Source organism: Rhinopithecus roxellana, chromosome 6 (genome assembly GCF_007565055.1).
Source record: "Rhinopithecus roxellana isolate Shanxi Qingling chromosome 6, ASM756505v1, whole genome shotgun sequence".
Lineage (NCBI taxonomy): Eukaryota > Metazoa > Chordata > Mammalia > Primates > Cercopithecidae > Rhinopithecus > Rhinopithecus roxellana.
The window spans coordinates 128457476-128481851 of NC_044554.1; the positions used below are offsets into that span (position 1 = coordinate 128457476).

The 24376-nt window shown below is 36.1% G+C and overlaps 1 protein-coding gene across 4 annotated transcripts in view; it reads left to right on the top strand.

The window, feature by feature from the left end:
- UMAD1 (UBAP1-MVB12-associated (UMA) domain containing 1) overlaps nt 1–24376 on the top strand; it is a 244907-nt gene that overhangs the window by 94330 nt on the left and 126201 nt on the right. The window contains exon 1 of one of the 4 annotated variants that reach the window (XM_030932063.1): nt 22288–22466. The exons of the other annotated variants lie outside the window; for them this stretch is intronic. Within the exon in view, the coding sequence (XP_030787923.1) occupies nt 22415–22466 (52 nt within the window). The 5' untranslated portion in view covers nt 22288–22414. Of the gene's footprint in view, nt 1–22287; nt 22467–24376 lie in introns of those variants that run through there. 4 annotated transcript variants of the gene reach the window in all.

Below are 24376 nucleotides of genomic sequence, written 5' to 3' on the forward strand. Positions count from 1 at the left end.
CAAATCCTGTCGTCTTTTGGAGAGAAAGGAGTTAAGCTTACAAATTATGTATAATTTCTATATATTAATTTAGGGGAAAACCCCATTGTCTACTAAGTCAGACACTTGGAGCTGAATCTCAGCTCTGCTGCTTGCCAGCTGAGACTTTGGTGAATTAATTAACCTTTCTGGGCTTCAGTTTTCTCAGCTGTGAAACAAGGATGATGACATGGACTCAGTAGGGCTGTTGTGATGTTTAGATCTAATAACTTATGTAAATTAAAATACCAGCCCAGTGGGTGCTCAGTCAATAGAAGTTTCCCCTTCTCACCAGCAGAAACCTCAGGTTTCTACCTATCACCAGTTCTTACCTTTGGATTTTGTTTTATCTTGTGCATTATTCAATCTCAAGAACACATAACATTTAGTCATATTGTAGGATGAAAAGCCTGGAGAAAACAGACTACTGCCACAGCAGGAATGAAGAACTAAATCAGTGGGAAAAACTCAGTATTATTTGATTCATTTCACCTATGACAGTTTATTGATTTTTGGGAACAGCAGTGGTTGTACTATTATTTTAAAGTGTACATTGAGATTTATAAAGTGTTAGTTGTGCTTATATTTTCACCTATCAAAAAATGATTGTTTTCGCTTGATTTGCCTAAGTTTTTGCTAAATTTGGTCTCCTTGAAGCTGGGTACTTTGTCTTTTTGTGCATAGTAACTTAAGAATGTGGAATGTGGGCAGATAGCATCATTTATAGTAGTTAAACTTTTATCAGATTGTTGTGAAGATTACATGAGATAATACATGCCAGAGGCCTAGCCCGGCACTTGCATATGCTAAGTCAGTAAATATTAGTCATTATTCTGCAGTGGAAAATTTAGTGTCACTAAAACTTTGTCTTGCTAGTCACCTTAAAACAAACAGCATAACCTAGTTTTTCATGTTATCAATTGAGAAAATGTATTCTAAAGTCAAGCTAACAGAAGAATGTCACTTAAATACATAAAAGGGTTTAATTTTTTTGAATTGATAAAACGGTCTGTAGAATATTAAACAGTAGTTATTAAAAGAATTAATTCAATTTCTTAAAGAAGTTTAGTGTGACCAACCACTAGTGTAGGCATTGGAAGAATTTAGTATATTTTGTAAAATTTTTTCCAGCATGGGATCTGACTCTCTGAACCTGAAAATGAAACAAACAAAACGGAGGCTTGTTCTCCCTATGCCCTTAGTGCCAAAAAATAAATCATTGCTGTATTCATCAAGTCATAAAATTTAAATCATCTCTATTTGAGTTGGATAACTTGCTGTGGTATTTGACACTAACCACTGGTTCAAGCAGGACCTGGTGATGTTTAATGGACTATTGTTCAAAGTCATTGGACTAAGTTGTTGCATTGATAGAAAAGTTTTGCGAAATAACATGGTTGTAAAAGAAATCTTCCACTAAGCAATGAATATAAATGAACTTTATTTGTCCTTGTAACCAAATGCTGTTCAGGAAAATTTTTTGCTTTAGCTTTACCGCTAATTTGCCCTTTCTCTGGGATACTTTTAGGGCTGTGGCTACCGAGTGATGTCGTATGTAGGCATTTCTGTTTATGTTTCTCTTGCTTTCCTATTTTCTCTAGGACAGAGTTGCCATCTGTCATCCTCTCTGGGAGGGTACCGATGCTCAAAAAATGGCACTACCTTTCCTCTCAGCAGTAAAGTGCCAGTGTTTATGTTACAGCTGCCATGTGCAGATGCCTTGTCATGGCTGCATTTGGAATTTAGATGATAGCTGCAGAAGGTGGAACCATTGGCTGTAGGGTGAATGGTCTTAAGTTTTCAGCTGAGACATAGGTAGGAAGAGGAAATTGAAAGGAGGCTCGGCACAGGGAATGAAATCCTGTTGTTTGGATTCTTGAAAGAACAGGGAGAAATTTCAGGAAAAAGGATGAGAAATTATTTTTACTTTTCAGCACCATTATTCAGGCACAAAACCTGGACAACAAATTATAAACTTAAAGCATTTTAAGTGTCACTTAATTGTTACATAAGTATACTTTAAGTAGCTTAGATTAATGTGTTTTTAAAGTAAGAAATTAGCATGGTTTGTTAAAAGATTTTAATTCGACAGACCACAGATGAGTACATGTAAATATTTAGTAATGAACTGCTGCATCAGCAGGCATTTGAGGTTTAATCATGCCGTCAATATTATATCTCACTGTCATTACCTTGCCTGGTCCCTGTGAAATGTATCATATTTTCAGTAAGTTGCTATAGCCTTAGGTGAGATTTGGCATTTTCCTTCGTTGCTAACACCTGCCCTTTTCATGGTACTCTCAACAAAATAAAATAGTTTTGTTTTGTTTTGGTAGCAAGCTTAACAAGTGTTTTTTTTGAAGTAAGGGATTATTTGCTCTTGTGCAATGTGGTTTGACCTCAGCACCTTTGCTGTCTAAAATTGGTCAGAAATATTTTCCAAACTTAAAATAGATTCTTCAAGATCTGTTTTTCACGAGGAAACTGTTTGATGTTCCTGGTAACATAGCAAATTAATCAAGCAAAAACTTTAGAAAATCCGGATATTTATATTAGGGTCAAAAAGCACTTAATATTTTCTGATATTATGTTAAAAATGGAAATTGTAAGTTTATACTAATCAAGTTATTTTTTGCAGAGAAATTATGGGATCTTTGATTTTTCACTTTGTAATGATGACAGATTCATGAAGAGTAGAAGAAATGGCTCAGCTTGCTATTGAGTAGTTAGAGAAACTTGTGAAGACATTCGGATTCTGCTTATTTGTCTGTACAAAGGAGAGCACAGGAAGATTAACCAGGCAGGCCTGAAGAGAAATCTGAGTCAGCATCCTTGCTACCTGTGTCAATGGGGAAAATAGGAAGGCAGCTTAAATAAGTCAAGACTGTTAAGCATCTAATTACTATACAGAGAACCCTTTTTCCCCTTCAGATAGGAGCATGATTGTTAAAAGTTCTTGAAACCCTGGATTGCTACTACTTTCAAGGCATGAGACAGATTTGAAATTCTGAGCAGCAGGCTATCACTTTCATTTGAAACTGGCTTTTCTTTCTTTGTTTCTTCCTTTCTCCCTTTCTCTTTTAACCAAAATCTCATTTATCAATCGCAAAGTTTAATAAGAGTAAAGAATTTCAGTATTTGGGTCCAAACCTATATAATATTTACAGGCACCTCCAAGGATGCATTGTGAGAATTCATGTCTATCCTTTGCGATAACCTTAAAAAAAGTTATCTGTTTTCTCTCCCCACCGAAACTGAATTGCAAGATTACTTTGTCTATAAATACTTAAAAAACAACTAAATCCTTCTTCAAACTGCTATAATTTTAGCTTCATGCTACTTTTTGTGGGAAGATTGACAAACTTTCTAGCAACTTCTTAAAACATTCTTTTATTTGCCCTAAATTATTTCAAGTATAAGTTGGTATTGCTTTTCTTCTAGAATTTTGAAATTTAGTGAACAAATTCAAACAGTTCATAACATACTGTTCATACTGTTCATAACACTATATACTCTTTTAATCTACCTTTTGCATTGCCCTTTCCATACGGAGAAGTCATAGCCCTTGGTTGTAGTTTACCTCATAAAGCAATCAATGATTTGTGATCATTTTAGTTTCTTTGGACCTTATCCAAGACATAAACCTTATCTGTTTATGTCTTGACATGTGGATACCAGAATTGAAGACAATTTGAAAACTGGCTTTTCTTTGTTTCTTCCTTTCTCCTTTTTTCTTTTAATCCAAATCTGTTTTATCACTTGTAAATTTTAATGAGTAAAGAATTCCAGTATTTGGGTCCAAACCTATATAATGTTTGCAATCACCTCCCAGGATGTATTGTGAGAATTCATGTCTGCCCTTTGTGGGAATAAGTTTAAAGTTTTCTTCAGTTAATGTTAAATTAGGAATTCATTTTTTCTTTAAATTCTTGCAAAGCCTGACTTTTAGACTTTTTTTTTTAAATTTCAATTTATTTGACAAAACCATTAACATAGCTAATAGCATGGCAGTGAGCAGTTGTGCAGTTACATAAACTTCTTCAGGTTATAAGCTTCTGTTTTGTATGGTGTGGCAGTAATTCAGGGAATAAGTCTTGATAAAGTTTCTCTAGGTGCTTAACTTACTAGAAGAACTTTGGATTCCTTTAAAGAGCAAGGAAAACATAGTTTTAAAAAATAAAAATAAAAAAAAGACTGTGGCCGGGCGCAGTGGCTCACGCCTGTAATCCGAGCACTTTGGGAGGCCGAGGTGGGCAGATCACAAGGTCAGGAGATCAAGACCATCTGGCTAACACGGTGAAACCCCGTCTCTCCTAAAAATGTAAAAAATTAGCTGGGCATGGTGGTGTGCACCTGTAGTCCCACCTACTCGGGAGGCTGAGGCAGGAGAATGGCGTGAACCCAGGAGGCAGAGTTTGCAGTGAGCCGAGATCGCACCACTGCACTCCAGCGTGGGTGACAGAGCGAGACAATGCCTCAAATAAATAAATAAATAATAAAATAAAATTAAAAATTAAAAACACTGTAATGTAATGAATTGAAACATGATTAGATATGACAGTTGAGGTCCTATCTGTTTACTGAACCAACAATAACTTAAACAAACATAAACCGTTGACTTGCTGAAAACAACGGTAGACTTTTCAGTTAACTACAATTAGTATAAGAGCAGAGAAAAACCTGCATTTCTTCATCCTTGTAAAACTTGGCTATTAAGTAAAAGGCTTTAAGTCAACTTACTAAAAATAGAACATCTTTGTAAAATGACAAAATAAAGTTATTTTTTACTACTAAATAAAATATTTTTTATTTTTAGTGTAATAAAATCAATCATTTTATAGTTATAGTGTTGAAAAAATATTTCTTATCAACTGCCTCTGAAAAATTTTCATAAATATTATTTTTAAATGAATACTGATGTGAGACAGTTCCATGGTACAACACAGGGCTTTGTACATAATAGATGTTTAGTAAATGCTTGTTGATATGTTGAAGGTTTACATAGTATTGACTTCCTTCTGTGTCACCTTTACTTTTTCTAGTCAAGTTTTCAGTCGTTTTTACTATATTTTGATGATTATTAAGACCCTTCTGTTACTTCTATTTTTTTTTATTTTTTTATTTTTTATTATACTTTAAGTTCTAGGGTACATGTGCATAACGTGCAGGTTTGTTACATATGTATATTTGTGCCATGTTGGTGTGCTGCACCCATCAACTCGTCAGCACCCATCAATTCATCATTTATATCATGTATAACTCCCCAATGCATTCCCTCCCCCCTCCCCCCTCCCCATGATAGGCCCCAGTGTGTGATGTTCCCCTTCCCGAGTCCAAGTGATCTCATTGTTCAGTTCCCACCTATGAGTGAGAACATGCGGTGTTTGGTTTTCTCTTCTTGTGATAGTTTGCTAAGAACGATGGTTTCTAGCTGCATCCATGTCCCTACAAAGGATGCAAACTCATCCTTTTTAATGGCTGCATAGTATTCCATGGTGTATATGTGCCACATTTTCTTAATCCAGTCTGTCACAGATGGACATTTGGGTTGATTCCAAGTCTTTGCTATTGTGAATAGTGCCGCAATAAACATACGTGTGCATGTGTCTTTGTAGTAGAATAATTTATAATCCTTTGGGTATATACCCAGTAGTGGGATGGCTGGGTCATATGGTACATCTAGTTCTAGATCCTTGAGGAATTGCCATACTGTTTTCCATAATGGTTGAACTAGTTTACAATCCCACCAACAGTGTAAAAGTGTTCCTATTTCTCCACATCCTCTCCAACAACTGTTGTTTCCTGATTTTTTTAATGATTGCCATTCTAACTGGTGTGAGATGGTATCTCATTGTGGTTTTGATTTGCATTTCTCTGATGGCAAGTGATGATGAGCATTTTTTCATGTGTCTGTTGGCTGTATGAATGTCTTCTTTTGAGAAATGTCTGTTCATATCCTTTGCCCACTTTTTGATGGGGTTGTTTTTTTCTTGTATGTTTGTTTGAGTTCTTTGTAGATTCTGGATATTAGCCCTTTGTCGGATAAGTAGATTGCAAAAATTTTCTCCCATTCTGTAGGTTGCTTGTTCACTCTGATGGTAGTTTCTTTTGCTGTGCAGAAGCTCCTTAGTTTAATGAGATCCCATTTGTCAATTTTGGCTTTTGCTGCCGTTGCTTTTGGTGTTTTAGACATGAAGTCCTCGCCCATGCCTATGTCCTGAATGGTACTACCTAGATTTTCTTCTAGGGTTTTTATGGTATTAGGTCTAACATTTAAGTCTCTAATCCATCTTGAATTAATCTTCGTATAAGGAGTAAGGAAAGGATCCAGTTTCAGCTTTCTACTTATGGCTAGCCAATTTTCCCAACACCATTTATTAAATAGGGAATCCTTTCCCCATTTCTTGTTTCTCTCAGGTTTGTCAAAGATCAGATGGCTGTAGATGTGTGGTATTATTTCTGAGGACTCTGTTCTGTTCCATTGGTCTATATCTCTGTTTTGGTACCAGTACCATGCTGTTTTGGTTACTGTAGCCTTGTAGTATAGTTTGAAGTCAGGTAGCGTGACGCCTCCAGCTTTGTCCTTTTGACTTAGGATTGTCTTGGCAATGCGGGCTCTTTTTTGGATCCATATGAACTTTAAAGCAGTTTTTTCCAACTGTGTGAAGAAACTCATTGGTAGCTTGATGGGGATGGCATTGAATCTATAAATAACCTTGGGCAGTATGGCCATTTTCACGATATTAATTATTCCTATCCATGAGCATGGTATGTTCTTCCATTTGTTTGTGTCCTCTTTGATTTCACTGAGCAGTGGTTTGTAGTTCTCCTTGAAGAGGTCCTTTACATCCCTTGTAAGTTGGATTCCTAGGTATTTTATTCTCTTTGAAGCAATTGTGAATGGAAGTTCATTCCTGATTTGGCTCTCTGCTTGTCTGTTACTGGTGTATAAGAATGCTTGTGATTTTTGCACATTAATTTTGTATTCTGAGACTTTGCTGAAGTTGCTTATCAGCTTAAGGAGATTTTGGGCTGAGACAATGGGGTTTTCTAAATATATAATCACGTCATCTGCAAACAGGGACAATTTGACTTCTTCTTTTCCTATCTGAATACCCTTGATTTCTTTCTCTTGCCTGATTGCCCTAGCCAGAACTTCCAACACTATGTTGAATAGGAGTGGTGAGAGAGGGCATCCCTGTCTTGTGCCAGTTTTCAAAGGGAATTTTTCCAGTTTTTGCCCATTCAGTATGATATTAGCTGTGGGTTTGTCATAAATAGCTCTTATTATTTTGAAGTACGTTCCATCAATACCGAATTTATTGAGCGTTTTTAGCATGAAGGGCTGTTGAATTTTGTCAAAAGCCTTTTCTGCATCTATTGAGATAATCATGTGGTTCTTGACTTTGGTTCTGTTTATATGCTGGATTATGTTTATTGATTTGCGAATGTTGAACCAGCCTTGCATCCCAGGGATGAAGCCCACTTGATCATGGTGGATAAGCTTTTTGATGTGCTGCTGAATCCGGTTTGCCCGTATTTTATTGAGGATTTTTGCATCGATGTTCATCAGGGATATTGGTCTAAAATTCTCTTTTTTTGTTGTGTCTCTGCCAGGCTTTGGTATCAGGATGATGTTGGCCTCATAAAATGAGTTAGGGAGGATTCCCTCTTTTTCTATTGATTGGAATAGTTTCAGAAGGCATGGTAGCAGCTCCTCCTTGTACCTCTGGTAGAATTCAGCTGTGAATCCATCTGGTCCTGGACTCTTTTTGGTCGGTAGGCTATTAATTGTTGCCTCAATTTCAGAGCCTGCTATTGGTCTATTCAGGGATTCAACTTCTTCCTGGTTTAGTCTTGGGAGAGTGTAAGTGTCCAGGAAATTATCCATTTCTTCTAGATTTTCTAGTTGATTTGCGTAGAGGTGTTTATAGTATTCTCTGATGGTAGTTTGTATTTCTGTGGGGTCGGTGGTGATATCCCCTTTATCATTTTTTATTGCATCTATTTGATTCCTCTCTCTTTTCTTCTTTATTAGTCTTGCTAGCGGTCTGTCAATTTTGTTGATCTTTTCAAAAAACCAACTCCTGGATTCATTGATTTTTTGGAGGGTTTTTTGTGTCTCTATCTCCTTCAGCTCTGCTCTGATCTTAGTTATTTCTTGCCTTCTGCTAGCTTTTGAATGTGTTTGTTCTTGCCTTTCTAGTTCTTTTAATTGTGATGTTAGAGTGTCCATTTTAGATCTTTCCTGCTTTCTCTTGTGGGCATTTAGTGCTATAAATTTCCCTCTACACACTGCTTTAAATGTGTCCCAGAGATTCTGGTATGTTGTATCTTTGTTCTCATTGGTTTCAAAGAACATCTTTATTTCTGCCTGCATTTCATTATGTACCCAGTAGTCATTCAGGAGCAGATTGTTCAGTTTCCATGTAGTTGAGCGGTTTTGATTGAGTTTCTTAGTCCTGAGTTCTAGTTTGATTGCACTGTGGTCTGAGAGACAGTTTGTTATAATTTCTGTTCTTTTACATTTGCTGAGGAGTGCTTTACTTCCAATTATGTGGTCAATTTTGGAATAAGTGCGATGTGGTGCTGAGAAGAATGTATATTGTGTTGATTTGGGGTGGAGAGTTCTATAGATGTCTATTAGGTCTGCTTGGTGCAGAGATGAGTTCAATTCCTGGATATCCTTGTTAACTTTCTGTCTCGTTGATCTGTCTAATGTTGACAGTGGAGTGTTGAAGTCTCCCATTATTATTGTATGGGAGTCTAAGTCTCTTTGTAAGTCTCTAAGGACTTGCTTTATGAATCTGGGTGCTCCTGTATTGGGTGCATATATATTTAGGATAGTTAGCTCTTCCTGTTGAATTGATGCCTTTACCATTATGTAATGGCCTTCTTTGTCTCTCTTGATCTTTGATGGTTTAAAGTCTGTTTTATCAGAGACTAGGATTGCAACCCCTGCTTTTTTTTGTTCTCCATTTGCTTGGTAGATCTTCCTCCATCCCTTTATTTTGAGCCTATGTATGTCTCTGCATGTGAGATGGGTCTCCTGAATACAGCAGACTGATGGGTCTTGACTCTTTATCCAGTTTGCCAGTCTGTGTCTTTTAATTGGAGCATTTAGTCCATTTACATTTAAGGTTAATATTGTTATGTGTGAACTTGATCCTGCCATTATGATATTAACTGGTTATTTTGCTCGTTAGTTGATGCAGTTTCTTCCTAGCTTCGATGGTCTTTACATTTTGGCATGTTTTTGCAATGGCTGGTACCGGTTGTTCCTTTCCATGTTTAGGGCTTCCTTCAGGGTCTCTTGTAAGGCAGGCCTGGTGGTGACAAACTCTCTAAGCATTTGCTTATCTGTAAAGGATTTTATTTCTCCTTCACTTATAAAACTTAGTTTGGCTGGATATGAAATTCTGGGTTTAAAATTCTTTTCTTTAAGAACGTTGAATATTGGCCCCCACTCTCTTCTGGCTTGTAGAGTTTCTGCCGAGAGATCTGCTGTTAGTCTGATGGGCTTCCCTTTGTGGGTAACCCGACCTTTCTCTCTGGCTGCCCTTAAGATTTTTTCCTTCATTTCAACTTTGGTGAATCTGGCAATTATGTGTCTTGGAGTTGCTCTTCTGGAGGAGTATCTTTGTGGCATTCTCTGTATTTCCTGAATTTGAATGTTGGCCTGCCCTACTAGGTTGGGGAAGTTCTCCTGGATGATATCCTGAAGAGTGTTTTCCAACTTGGTTCCATTTTCCCCCTCACTTTCAGGCACCCCAATCAGACGTAGATTTGGTCTTTTTACATAATGCCATACTTCTTGCAGGCTTTGTTCATTTCTTTTTCTTCTTTTTTCTTTTGGTTTCTCTTCTCGCTTCATTTCATTCATTTGATCCTCAATCGCTGATACTCTTTCTTCCAGTTGATTGAGTCGGTTACTGAAGCTTGTGCATTTGTCACGTATTTCTCGTGTCATGGTTTTCATCTCTGTCATTTCGTTTATGACCTTCTCTGCATTAATTAGTCTAGCTGTCAATTCTTCCACTCTTTTTTCAAGATTTTTAGTTTCTTTGTGCTGGGTACGTAATTCCTCCTTTAGCTCTGAGAAGTTTGATGGACTGAAGCCTTCTTCTCTCATCTCGTCAAAGTCATTTTCTGACCAGCTTCGATCCATTGCTGGCGATGGGCTGTGCTCCTTTGCAGGGGGAGATGCGCTCTTATTTTTTGAATTTCCAGCTTTTCCGCCCTGCTTTTTCCCCATCTTTGTAGTTTTATCTGTCTCTGGTCTTTGATGATGGTGACGTACTGATGGGGTTTTGGTATAGGTGTCCTTCCTGTTTGATAGTTTTCCTTCTGACAGTCAGGACCCTCAGCTATAGGTCTGTTGGAGATTGCTTGAGGTCCACTCCAGACCCTGTTTGCCTGGGTATCAGCAGCAGAGGTTACAGAAGATAGAATATTGCTGAACAGCGAGTGTACCTGTCTGATTCTTACTTTGGAAGCTTCCTCTCAGGGGTGTACTCCACCCTGTGAGGTGTGGGGTGTCAGACTGCCCCTAGTGGGGGATGTCTCCCAGTGAGGCTACTCAGGGGTCAGTGACCCACTTGAGCAGGCAGTCTGTCCGTTCTCAGATCTCAACCTCCGTGTTGGGAGATCCACTACTCTCTTCAAAGCTGTCAGACAGAGTCGTTCGCGTCTGCTCAGGCCTCTGCTGCTTCCCCTGTTGTTTTTTAGCTGAGCCCTGCCCCCAGAGGTGGAGTCTATAGAGACAGGCAGGTTTCCTTGAGCTGCTGTGAGCTCCACCCAGTTCGAGCTTCCCAGCAGCTTTGTTTACCTACTTAAGCCTCAGCAATGGCGGGCGCCCCTCGCCCAGCCTCGCTGCTGCCTTGCCGTTAGATCGCGGCAGACTGCTGTGTTAACAATGAGGGAGGCTCCGTGGGCATGGGACCCTCCCGGCCAGGTGAGGGATATATTCTTCTGGTGTGCCCGTTTGCTTAAAGTGCGGTATTGGGGTGGGAGTTACCCGATTTTCCAGGTGTTGTGTGTCTCAGTTTCCCTGGCTAGGAAAAGGGATTCCCTTCCCCGTTGCGCGTTCCAGGTGAGGCGATGCCTCGCCCTGCTTCAGCTCTCACTGGTCAGGCTACAGCAGCTGACTAGCACCGATTGTCCGGCACTTCCTAGTGAGATGACCCCAGTACCGCAGGTAAAAATGCAGAAATCACCGGTCTTCTGTGTCGCTCGCGCTGGGAGTTGGAGACTGGAGCTGTTCCTATTCGGCCATCTTGCTCCGCGCCCCCCCCCCCCCCCCACCGCCGTTACTTCTATTTTATTAACTTTCTAAAACAATTTTTATTAGGTTTAATTCAGGCATAAAAACTTGTTCTACAAAAATATACTAAAATATATTGTTCATATTTGAATATAAAGATATGTTTATACTTGAACTCTTTCCTGTTTAAATATTTCATATCTGGAAAGGTAAAAAAGAAACTGTTACAATGGTGGCTTACAGGGCCTAGGAATGGGTTATGGGTTAATCGGTTCAGCAAATTCTTTAAAAGTGTCCGTTCTGTGCCAAATGTTACACAGTGTTGGCTGTGCAGTGGCAACCAAGGCAGACATGATTTCTGTCTTTGCTAATCTTACTACCTAGTGGAAGAGCCAGACATTTTATATTTTATATATTATAAAATGTTTTATATGTATATTATATATAAAAAATATATATATTCTATGTAAAATATGTATTATATATAAACTGAATTTCTACTATCTTTGCTAATTATGCTGTGCTTAGATTATATATATTTTATATTCTAAAAATATGCATATTTTAATATATATAATATGTAAAATATTAATATAAAATATAAATATGAAACAAATAAAAATATATTAACTATATATTATATATAGAATCTAAGAACAGCATAATTAGCAAAGGATAGTAGAAATGCAATTTTGGAAACCTTAATTGTAATAGTCAGCTTCCTCAAAGCATGAAATATCAAAGCAGTTAACAAACATCATATATATACACACATACACATACATATGTGTACATATATACATACATACATATATACACATGCATATACACCTGCATACATATTTACTTACAGCAATGAGTGATATGAAAGAAAGAAAAGGATGTTATAGAAGGATTACAAGAGAGAACTAATTTAATATGACACGTTAGGGAGGCCTCTCAAAGGAAGTGATATTTGAGCTAAAACCTGAAGTGTGAGTCAGAGTTATCTAGGTAAAGAGTGAAAGAAAGTGTTCCAAGTGGAGGATCTAACATGTGCAAAAGCCCCGAGGCAGAAACAGTTTGGGATTAGGAGAAGAACTGAAAGAGGACTAGTACCTACCACAAAGTAGAGAGGGGAGTAAAAAACGGGATGAAGAGTCAAGGAGTGAAGAGGTCAGAGCATAGAAGGCTTGGTAGTTTGAATCTTGTTTTAAAGCACAATGGGAAATTATTGAAGGATTTTTAAGCAGAGGTTATGTTTAGGTTTTTTTCTTTTCTTTTCTTTTCTTTTTTTTTTCTTTTCTTTTCTTTTCTTTTTGAGACGAAGTCTCACTCTGTCACCCATGCTCAAGTGCAATGGTAGGATCTTGGCTTACTGCAACCTCCACCTCCTGTGTTCAAGCGATTCTCCTGCCTCAGCCTCCGGAGTAGCTGGGATTACAAGCATGCACCACCACGCCTAATTTTGTATTTTTAGTAGTGATAGGGTTCCTCCATATTGGTCAGGCTGGTCTTGAACTCCCGACCTCAGGTGATCCGCCCACTTCGGCCTCCCAAAGTACTGGGATTACAGATGTGAGCCACCGCGCTGGCATGTTTGGGTTTTTTAAAAGACCTCACTGGTACCTGGAAGGGAGAAAGGGTAGGAAGTGCCTAAAGCAAAAAAAAAGTAATCCAGGTGAGAGATGGTGGTGACTTGGATTAGGGACGATTCCTTCCTTCCTTCCTTCCTTCCTTCCTTCCTTCCTTCCTTCCTTCCTTCCTTCCTTCCTTCCTTCCTTCCTTCCTTCCTTCCTCCCTCCCTCCCTCCCTCCCTCCCTCCCTCCCTCCCTCCCTTCCTTTTCTTTTTTCTGGTGAAAAGATATACATATATTTAGAATTAGCTAGCTGGACTCAGTTTAGATGATCCCAATTTTGTTGGCAACATCTAAAGCATTGTAATCAGGAGCCAGTTGAATATAGGCCTTCTTCTCTCCATCAGGTCGAATCAGGTGTTGACCTTGACCACATCAGTGTCATAAGAGTTCCTTCACAGACTGTGATCTGGTGCTTGTTGGCTTTAACATCCACAATGAACACAAGTGTGTTGTTGTCTTCTGTCTTCTTCATGGCCAACTCAGTGGTCAGCGGAAACTTGATGATAGTATAGTGGTTAAGCTTGTTTCTCCTGGGGGCGCTCTTTGGAGGGTATTTGGACTGCTTCCGGAGTTGCAGTGTCTTGGGCTGCTGGAAGGTGGGTGACGTACGGATTTTTTTTTTTTTTGGTGGGTGTGGACACCTTTCAACACTGCCTTCTTGGCCTTCAAAGCCTTCGCTTTGGCTTCAGCTGCAGGAGGGGCAGGAACTTCCTTCTTCGCTTTTGGCGCCATCTTATGAAAAGGGTCAGGACAATTTCTAGAAGGATTAAAGGATTAATACTGTTTTGTAATGAGCCTAAAAGAACCATAATTTTCAAGTAATTTCTCATGATTGTCAACTAAAAATAAAATAAATTTGAATAATCAAAGATTTGAAATTCTGTATTTATTTCTCTAAAATCAGCTTGTTTGATGAGAAAGTTACTATTGCTTGACATTTTAATTTTTCCAGTTTCTGATTTTGATGCTTTATTTTGTATAAAATGGAACTGTGGTAGAGTATTTACTGTTCTGTCATAGTAGACTTGCTTTAAATCCCATTAAAGTACTATATGTTCAAAATATAATCATATTAAGATAATAATTTTAAGTGTATTAGAAAATATTTGTGTAGAAATATTTATTGTAAAGCACGTGCATTTTACACTCCATGCACTACGTTTTGTTTGGCCTCTATGTATATATATGTATTTACATTCGTATTGAAACCCGAAGAAGGTGGTGTGTATTTAAATGTTACTTTTAGTTTATTCACATGAGTGTGAATTTCTGTGTAAGTATGTGTCTAAAATTGGTTTAGAAACAACACAATCAGTTTTGGTCTGGTGGTGCAGGATGAAGTTTATATACATTTGCATACTTACAAATAAGTTGCTTTGAAATTAAAGTAGGAGATTAAATGTGTGAATTGTTATGCAAAATCTAAGCACAGCATAATTAGCAAAGGATAGTACAAATGCAATTTGTTAAAACCTGAATTGTAACAGTCAATTAATTTCCTCACAACATGAAATAGCAAAACAATTAACAAACATCATTTGTCAAAAACAGTGTTAAGGTAGGTTAAAGAACTACAGATACCAAATTTATAAATTATAACATTGAAAACAGAATGTTCAGTAGTGTTTAAAGATGTTTTGATATCTTTTACAGATTTTTTTTTTTTTACTGATTGATTTATTTCAATAAATTTCCCAAAGTCATGTTAATACTTTCCCCTTATGTATGTCTGGACTTATTAAACGTTTTAGATCCGAGGTTTTCCTACTCTGGACACAGTGAGTCTATTGGAGAAAGAATTCATTCATTATTAAAGCAGGGGAAAGTAAGCTAATATACATATATGTGTGTATTATACATATACATATATATTTTCCATTCTGTACTTTTTAAAAAATATTGTGTTAAAATATATATAACAAAATTTTCCGTTTTAACCATTTACAACTGTACAATTTAGTGGTGTTAATTATATTTATGATGTTGTGAAACCATCACCACTGTCTATTTCTAAAGCTTTTCCATCACCCCAGAGAAACTATTTTTAAAATAAAATCTTTATTGAGATATAATTCATATATCATAGCATTAACCTAAAGTTTATGATTCAATGGCTTTTAACATATCCACACAATTGTACAACCATTGCCATAATTTTAGAACATTTTCATCACCCCAAAAGAAACCTCTGTATCCATTAGCAGTTACTCACTATTTCCCCCAAATCCTCCTTCCCCTAGCCCAAGTTACTCAAGCCCAAGTTACTTTCTATCTCTATAGATTTGCCTACTCTGGGTGTTTCATATAAATGAAATTTTAAAATAGGTAGGTTTTGTGACTGGTTTCTTTTATGTTTTCAAGACTTATTTATGTTGGAGCAGATATCATTACTTCATTCATTTTTATTGTTGAATAATATCCCATTGTATGACTATCCCACATTTTATTTATCTGTTCATCGATTGATGGACATTTATGTTGTGTTTGCTTTTTGGATATTATGAATAATGCTGCTGTGAACATTTGTGAACAGGCTTTTGTGTAAACATGTATTTTCATTTCATTGAGTGTATACCTAGTAGTAGAATTGCTAGGTTATATGGCAGCCCTATGTTTAACCATTCGAGGAACTGCCACACAGTTTTTCAAAGGGATTTGCTCCATTTCATAGTCTTACCAGCTGTGTACAAGGGTTCTCATTTCTCCATGTCCTGGTAACACTAATTGTTACTGTTGTTGTTTTTTTTAAATTATAGTCATCCTAGTGAGTGTGATATAGTATCTCATTGTGGTTTTGATTTACATTTACCTGATGGCTAATGAATGATGTTGAGCATATTTTCATGTACTTATTGGCCATTTGTATGTTTTCACTGGATAAACGTCTATTCAGATATTTTGTTTATTTTTAAGTCATATTATTTGTCTTTTTATTGTTGAATGGTAAGAGTTCTTTATATAGCCTAGGTAGAAGCCTTTTACCAGATATATATGATTTGCAAATATTTTTTCCCATTCTGTAGGTTGTCTTTTCATAATACAGTTGACACCTTACAACATGGGAGTTAGGGGCACTGACCCCCGTGCACTGTTGGAAATCTGTGTATAAGTTTTGACTCCCCCAAAACTTAAACTACTAATAGCCTGCTGTTGACTGGAAGTCTTACTGATGACGTAAACAGTCTATTAACACATACTTTGTATGGTATATGTTTTATATACTATATTCTTACAATAAAGCAAGCTAGGGGAAAAAATGTAATTAAGAAAAACTTAGGGAAGAGGAACTATACTTCCTATTCATTAAGTGGAAGTGAATCATCATAAAGGTCTTCATTCTTGTCATCTTCACTGTGAGTAGGGTGAAGAGGAGGAGGAAGAGGGGAGGTTGGTCTTGCTGTCTCAGGAGTGGCAGAGGAGGAAGAAAATACATGTATAGTGGACTCCTGCAGTTCAAACCTGTGTTGTTCAAGGGTCAGCTGTACTTTCTTTTTGAGGTTCTACTGTTGCTTCTCTCTGATTTCTAATTATATCATGACTTTATTTTGGGAAACTCTGACCTCCTTATGGGATGTGCCTATCAGTGATAAACTGAGAAAGGCTTCTGTGCTGGCCAAGTCCATTTCTTACCTCTTGGCTCTGTGCTGTAGAATTAAGGAAGCATTTATTTTGTTATCTGCTAATATACTAGACACTGTGACCAACTTTTGGGAATAAATATAAGATGGAACCCATTCTCAGTAAGCTTATAGTTGAGCGAACAGATCAGGGAAAGTTGAGTTATCAGGAAAATCACTGTGTCTTTATAAACCAAGGAGAGTTTATTTTGTTAGATTTATGATATTAACTTGCAGATCATAGAAAGAGACTCGAATATCACTGATTATATTTTACTTCGTGGTCTGTAAAAAGTAGCCTAGTACAATGACAAATGGTCTGTTTCCCCACATTTCTTTTCCATTGCCCATCATTGGAGCTCTTTGCTCTGTCTCTCTGGGCCCTGGAAGTTTACATTGGTTCCTTATTCTTGTCTTTTCCTGGGCTGTTTCTTTTCTCTTTCCTTATCCAGGTCTGTCTGGGACCAAGACCTGCCTTCTCATGGCTCACTGTACCCTCAAACTTCTGGGCTCAAGAGATCCTCCCACCTCAGCCCTCAGAGTAGCTAGGACTTCAGGTGTGTGGCACCACACTCAGCCAGTTGACTGCCTTTCTGATTGTCTTTTTTTCCTCTTCAATTAGCGTAGTACTGTTAAACCTTGTGTCTTAATTTATATTCTCATATTTGAATGCTTAGTTGCTCTCGTAGTTTGCGTGCACCATAGAGTTTGTACTGTTTACTTCTTTGGCGCACTGTGTGTGCAGCTGAGTAGAAGAAACATGGTAAAAGCACAGTGTACTCTTGCAAAGTCAGTTGGGAAAATGATAGAGGGAAACACTTTGGGCAAATGGGCAAAATAGAGCAATGGGTTAGCAAATGCAGGAAATGATATAGGTAATTAAACAACCTGATATGTTGAGTTGAAGGCAAAGAAAATATACAATTTTATAATTGCGTTTTAGACTATTTAAAAATGCTCCTTCCTCTTATCCCCAGCCTTTTCATTAGATAAGCAGTTTTAGTGTGCTAACCTGGAACTCATATATGTTTAAAGTCTTTCATTTCACACATGTTGCTTAAATATGTGCATGTAGTTTTTGCCTTAGCTACTGGCCTAATAAAAGCCTCTTGTGAATGCTTATCACCTTGTAAAGTAGTTACCAGAGCTACAGTAAAATTTGCCTGCAAGTGAAAAGGCTTTGACTTCCCTAGAGGAAGAATAAAAAACATACGAGACAAATAGCAGCAACTGAAATTGTCTGGTGCAGAATGTGGCAGAATGCCAGCCAAATGCCCTGTCCCTCAAATGTTTCACACCTTTATCTTAATTCGCTAAAAAGGCCACCTTGTTTAAAGAATTTCAAGCACAACTTGAGAATGTCTTATTGTTGGCTTTGGTACAGTTTACTCATACAATCACCTTTCTTATTGCTATCTTCAGGTATTAAGGCCCTATAGATTTAAGTGATTTTAAAAAAATGTTTATATTTCTTTTAAGTGGAGTGCATGTTTGTGTGTGTGTGTGTGTATGTGAATTGTTACTGGAAGTTATTGCCATTTTTATTTTAGGTACTTCATACATCTAATTAGAAATGATGTTTATTGTTAAGTAGGCAAAGTGGCCTTCAAGCACATGGTGAGAAATAGTAATGAGATACTTTAGCCATTAGGCCATGAAGACTTTTCCCTAAATAATAGGGAAGGAATAAATCCTAGTATTGTTTTGGAGTTGCTACAGGAGAACAGAAGTTGTTTAAGCGAGAGAGTTTCAGAAGGCCCCACTACAGTTAAGTATATTTAATTTAATTAGGTAATCAGTATTATTCTTGCAACTATTAGTGGCACCTCATTTGTTTAACACTTGTTATATCATAGCACATTTCATGGTGCTACTTTATTTGATCCTTTCAGAAATCCCTAGAACAAGGCAGGTCAAATGTTTTCATCTTGGTTCATGGATGAGGAAAACCAAGCCTCAAAGATATGCAGTGACTTGGTCAAGGTCACAGAGTAGTAGAGGATGGCTCTCTTTCCATTACAGTGCCAGTCGGAAAGTGTCAAATCTTAGGTTACCATGACACTTAGTAATTATGAAATATATTTTTTCCAAGAAACAATAAACCTTTTAGGCAATTGAAGCTGCCAAGAAGGCTGCCAGAGGAGTAACTCAAAACAGAACAGAGATGGAGGTTTCTGGTCCTTTCATCTCTTGCACTGAGCCCACTAGGTCAGGGTTTCAGGAAATGGGAAATCTTCATTGTTACTTGCTAGGTTGCCTTATTTCTCCATTTAATGGAGAACTTAGTCTTCATTACTTTCAGTTTAACAAATAATTTTCCTTGAAGGAAAAGAAAGTTTTGCCTGTGTTTTGGGGAAAATGTATAGAAATTAAATCTAAATCATTGAATTATTAGATGATGTGACATTTCTGAATCAAAAAAGTAGGAAAACAATGCATAATCATCTAATAAAGTATATGTTTTATGATTATATGTTATATGTTTCTTGTTTTGTTTTGTTTTTTGAGACGGGGTCTCGTCTGTGGTCAGGCTGGTGCGCAGTGGCATGATCTCGACTCACTGCAGCCTCCACCTCCCGGGTTCAAGCTGTTCTCCTGCGTCAGCCTCCTGAGTAACTGGGACTACAAGCGCTTGCCACCACACCCAGCTAATTTTTTTTTTGTATTTTTAGTAGAGACAGGGTTTCACCATGTTGGCCAGGATGGTCTTGATCTCTTGACCTCATGATCCGCCCACTTCCCAAAGTGCTGGGATTACAGGCGTGAGCCACCACACCGGCCTACATTTTATTTTATAAAGTTATATGTTTTATTATTTACTTTTTATTATGTAATTGTTTATGTCATAAAATAATAATAATTCCTCAAACCAAATTATATTCCATAGATTATAACATATACATTTGATACACATTTATAAAATAAAGATTTCTAGAAATATGATAGACTAACAGTGATATTTTGAAATCTGCTGCTGCCACAGAACTAGGTAACCATTCCCAGATTGAAATATAAATTAATCAACAGTCTTATTGTTAGAGCTGCTGTAATTTTTTGAGGGGAGCAAGTGAGGAAGGACTTATTTTTGGCTTAGATTTACATTTACAGCAAGGTTATCAACATTTTTCTGTGGTGGTACATTAATATTAATGATATAATCATAATGCTGATTTACACGTTTACAAAATTCCCATCTATTACCTTCATTCCTGTTAAAATACGATCTATCATGTTGTTCTTTGGGGGTTAGAAGTACATTTATAGACATATAAGTGTATGTGTATATATATATCTGTATATATAAAAATAAAAAAAATTCTTTTTAGGAGCAAAAATTTGGGGAAAATAATGTAATATTTATCAGAAGGATACTTTAGGGTTTAGCTCTATCAGCCTGGAACCAGGCAGGGTCATCAATAAGTCTAAGAACTGTCAAACTTCTCACACTCCTAATTCCCTCTTATATCCCTCTTCTTCTGGCTGTACTAGAGATATCCTGTTACACATGATTTTCTTTTACTCTGGGCTCTTCTTCACCCAGATCAGTGTGATTGCATTGCACTGATTTCTGTATTTGCTTAAAAAAAATTTCCCTTAATAATGTTTTTAAATTTTCTAGCATGAGCCTTTCCATAGTTGGTATTGGTGTTTTATAATGGATTTGAGGAAAAGTTTGTGGGGGATTCCAAAACAAATTCAATTTATCAGTTACTTATTTTAAATGTTAAAATAACTGCAACAATTCCACAATAAATAGAGTGAAGTTTGATGTGCTAAATTAATTTAAATGGTTTTGACACATTTTCCTTGAAGGACTCTTTTCTAGGTTTTTATAATCTCACCTAAGTGAGGGTACAGTGTGGTTTAATTACTTTCCAGCAGTGCACACTTTAATAGCCAATATTCCATGTGAAAGCTATGTGTCTTCTCTGGGTTTGAACTGTTTCTGCCTAATCCAAGGAAAAATATTTGAGGAACATTAGTTAATGCATTTTCCAGGAATGGGAGCGGGTAAGCATTTTTTTCATGGCTTATAGAATATTTAGCAATTTTAGCTTCCAGTACTTAATTTTATAGCGTTCTCAGTACTGGTGGCAAAGGCTTCCTTCAGAAAAGTGAGAAATTATGTGAATTCCCCTCTTGGCATGTTTAGGAGGGCAAGTCATAAATCTTTATTCTCATATTTTTCTAAAATAAAACTGGGCATTAATATTTGCTGTGATCTAATATGGAGATATGATGAAAAGATTTATAAAATAGCATATATTGAGATTTTTGTATGTTCTCATAAAAGGTGCTATAAATTGAAACATTTATTACACAGAAAACATCTATGATAAGATTATTATTTTCCAGGATAGTTTATCTAAGTTCTGTAAAACTTTTAATAACGTAAGTAACTACTAATGAAAGGACGTTATGTGTCACATTTGCATTCATAAATATCCATGAAGGATCTCTTTCACCAATGTTATTAAATCTCAGTCCAAGACAAGGTCAGACATTGATTATGTTTGACATCTTAACAAAAGTGAATAGGGAAGATAAATATTCTTAATTATACTGCTAGAATGGTGAGAGGCAGTGGTCTATAATGTATGGTATAATATATAAAGAGGAATATTAGCAAAATAGAATTATGGTCAATTGCAATTATAATAACTTCTATTAAATATCTTCTACTACATACTAACTCTTTATATATGTCTTATGTAATGTAATTTGAAGTAATATCTTAAGACATTTAGGTAATATTTATACCCATTTGCCCAAATCTGGAAACGGAGTTTCCAAAAAGTTAAATAACGTCCTTAAAGCTGCCCAACTGGAGTCCATTTCACATACATCAGGCTCTACTAAGCTGCTTGTCAGTCTTTGACTTCCTCATGATCAGAGATAGATATGGTATTGATAGTGTACAGATTGTTTATTTGGCCCAGAAATGTGTTTGTGCTTTTAAATTTGAACTGATTATCTTTGGCAGTTTGAAATGTACAGTACTTGATGGAAAATAGTAAAACTCCGCTCAAATTAGAATAATTACCTGCTTTCTTGATTATAGCTTCTTTAATGACTGCCCATTTAATATTATACATGGTTACATATTTTTCTTATATTTAACAAACACATACACAACACTACTGTGTGTAAGGCACTGTTCTAAGTAGTTACAAACATGAATTCATGTAATCCTCACCAGTATACCTATGAGGTAGGCAGTATTTTATCCCCATTTTACAAATAAGATAAATGAGACACAGAGAGATTAAATAACTCGCTTAAAATCATACAGCTAGGACATGGCGGAGCTGAGATATAAATCCAGTCAGTTTGGCTGCAGAGTGCTCTTAACTGTATGTATTTTTCAGGTATTTCAGAATTTGGTGAAAGCAATAATTGTTCTAATCCTATTGCTGGATTTAAAAGTAGGAAAGGGTAAACAGAGATAGCAAACAGTATCAATAAAATATTTAATAAGAAGTAATGACCCCCATAATACCTTGAAATTCCCTATATTAAAAATACAGGATGAATTGTAAAGAGAAAATGAAAACCAGCTTTAACTGTGTTAAAAACCAGTTTAGACTTCTGCTTTATTTATCCATTTGATATTATGCAGGCTTCTCTTTGTGTATGTAGCTGAGCAATGTGAATATAATGCTGTCATTATTGTTTCCTGTGTTATACCACTAGTTACATTACTTCAGCTTATGAAGTACAGTATTGAGCTCTGTCGATGAATATTTCTCTCCCCAAGTAAATGTATCATGATTTTAGCCCATATTTTATAAATGAGAGATAATTTTAATGAATGTGTGGGGCAAATAAAACTTTTAGAGTTGGTATGTTAAAATAGGGCTGAAGTTTCAAGAATTGTAGAGAGAGAGAGAGACTAGATGTGCCAATGGAAACAATGGATTGGTGAAATTGAAACTGAAGAAATTTCTGGTAAGTTAGAGATTTTGGTTAACTAAGATTTCAACCTGTGTGAATCTCAATTTTGGCAAAAATGAGGAATGTAAGCAATTCTAGTTTTGCAATGTAGAAAAGTCAGGGAAAGTAAATTAGACTTTGCACTAACCCTTCATATAAGTATATGACACCCTGAAATTGAATGTTATATATGAGGGTGGAGGGACAGGTGGGAACAAACACCCAGCTCCTCCTGGGCTTGAGCCAGTGACCTTTGGCTTTAGTTGGATCTTCTAACTGCTCTGTTTCCCTGTAATCAGAGGCAAATTTACCAGGAGCAAATTTACTGGGATTTAGGTTTCAGGACCTCTGACTTGCACAGACCTCCTCCAAGGCTCTGCGAGGACCTCTAGCAATGTGTTCACGTGATCATATGGTTTTGCAAAATTTGAAGAATTTAAAGGTATTTAAGCATTATTAGTTAAGACTGTTATTTCTTTTCTACTCCGACCGTCCTTCTATCACATTTCCTTACATGGGATTGCTTTGGAATGATCACAGGCATTTATCAGATCTGGCTAAAGGGAAATTGAGTTGAGAATATACAGCTTTAAACTATAGTTTAAAAGATATTTTGAAACATTTCAGTAAGACAAGTGAGAAATCATAGACTCCTAATTTAGGCACATAGGGTTAATTATTTTCTCATTTTTGCACTTATTTATTAAAGAACTGAGATAATTTAGATAAGAGAACATAAAACTAAAGCAACAAAGATGAATGATGAAATAAGTAGAAATTGTTTGATATCAAAAAGCATGTTGTAAAAAAATAGATTATAACAAAAGCAGTAATTCATTGAAAAGAAAATTTTCTAATAGAGATTATAAATAGGCTTGATAGACTACTTGAAAACTTAGTTAATACAAAAGAGTGAATCATATGAATACACTGGGGAAACACTTAAGTTTCTTTTTGATTTAACCACAAAATACATATAGAGAAAGACAACATAAAATGTCATAATTTGTAACTATAATTAGCTTTATAATTAATGAGTATCTTCAATTCAAAGAGTATATAGATTAGTTGCCACATAAGAAACTTTGAAATTCCCTGAAATTTTGCAACTCATAAATGAAAAAAATTTTGTGAAAGTGTACCTAAATTTTATAATGATCCTAAAAACCTGACATGAGTTGTGAAGTGAAAAGAAGCTTTCCTCAACACATACTTCTCAAAATTCTTTTTATAGCATAAATAGAAGAGATACCAAATTGTTTTTTAATTTTATATATGGATTATTGTATTATAAAATTGTCATTTGTCAAAATTTGCATAATCAAAACTTTTAGAAAAAAGCATTATAGAGGTTTGTTGGAGAAATAAAAACAGGATGGTATTTTTCTGAATTTCATGATGTTTATTTTCAGCTATTTAAAATGTGTAATTTTTCTATTCTATATATACTTCTACTTTCTCTTCTAATTTTGTATTCATAATTTTGTATTCTTTTCCTGTGAAAGGTCTAGAAAAGTTGCATAAGGTTCAGATACCCTACCACCTGGATCCACTCTGGTCTGTAGTTAATGGTTTTAAGCATGAAAAAATATATTTATTATGTAGCATACATATTCCAGAAGGCATAAAGTGAGAAGTAAAAGACCCCTCCTCCACCCTCATTTGTAAGCCCAAGAAGAAAATAACCTTACTTATGTATTTTTTAAAAATTGTTGTAACATCATGTTTTTATTTATTTTAATTTTTGTGGGTACATAGTGGGTGTATATATTTATGGAGTACATGAGATATTTTGATACAGGCACATATTGTGTAATAATCACATCATGGAAAATGGGGTATCCATCCTCTCAAGCATTTATCCTTTGTGTTACAAACAGTTCAATTCTACTCTTTAGTTATTTTTAAATTTACAATTAAATTAT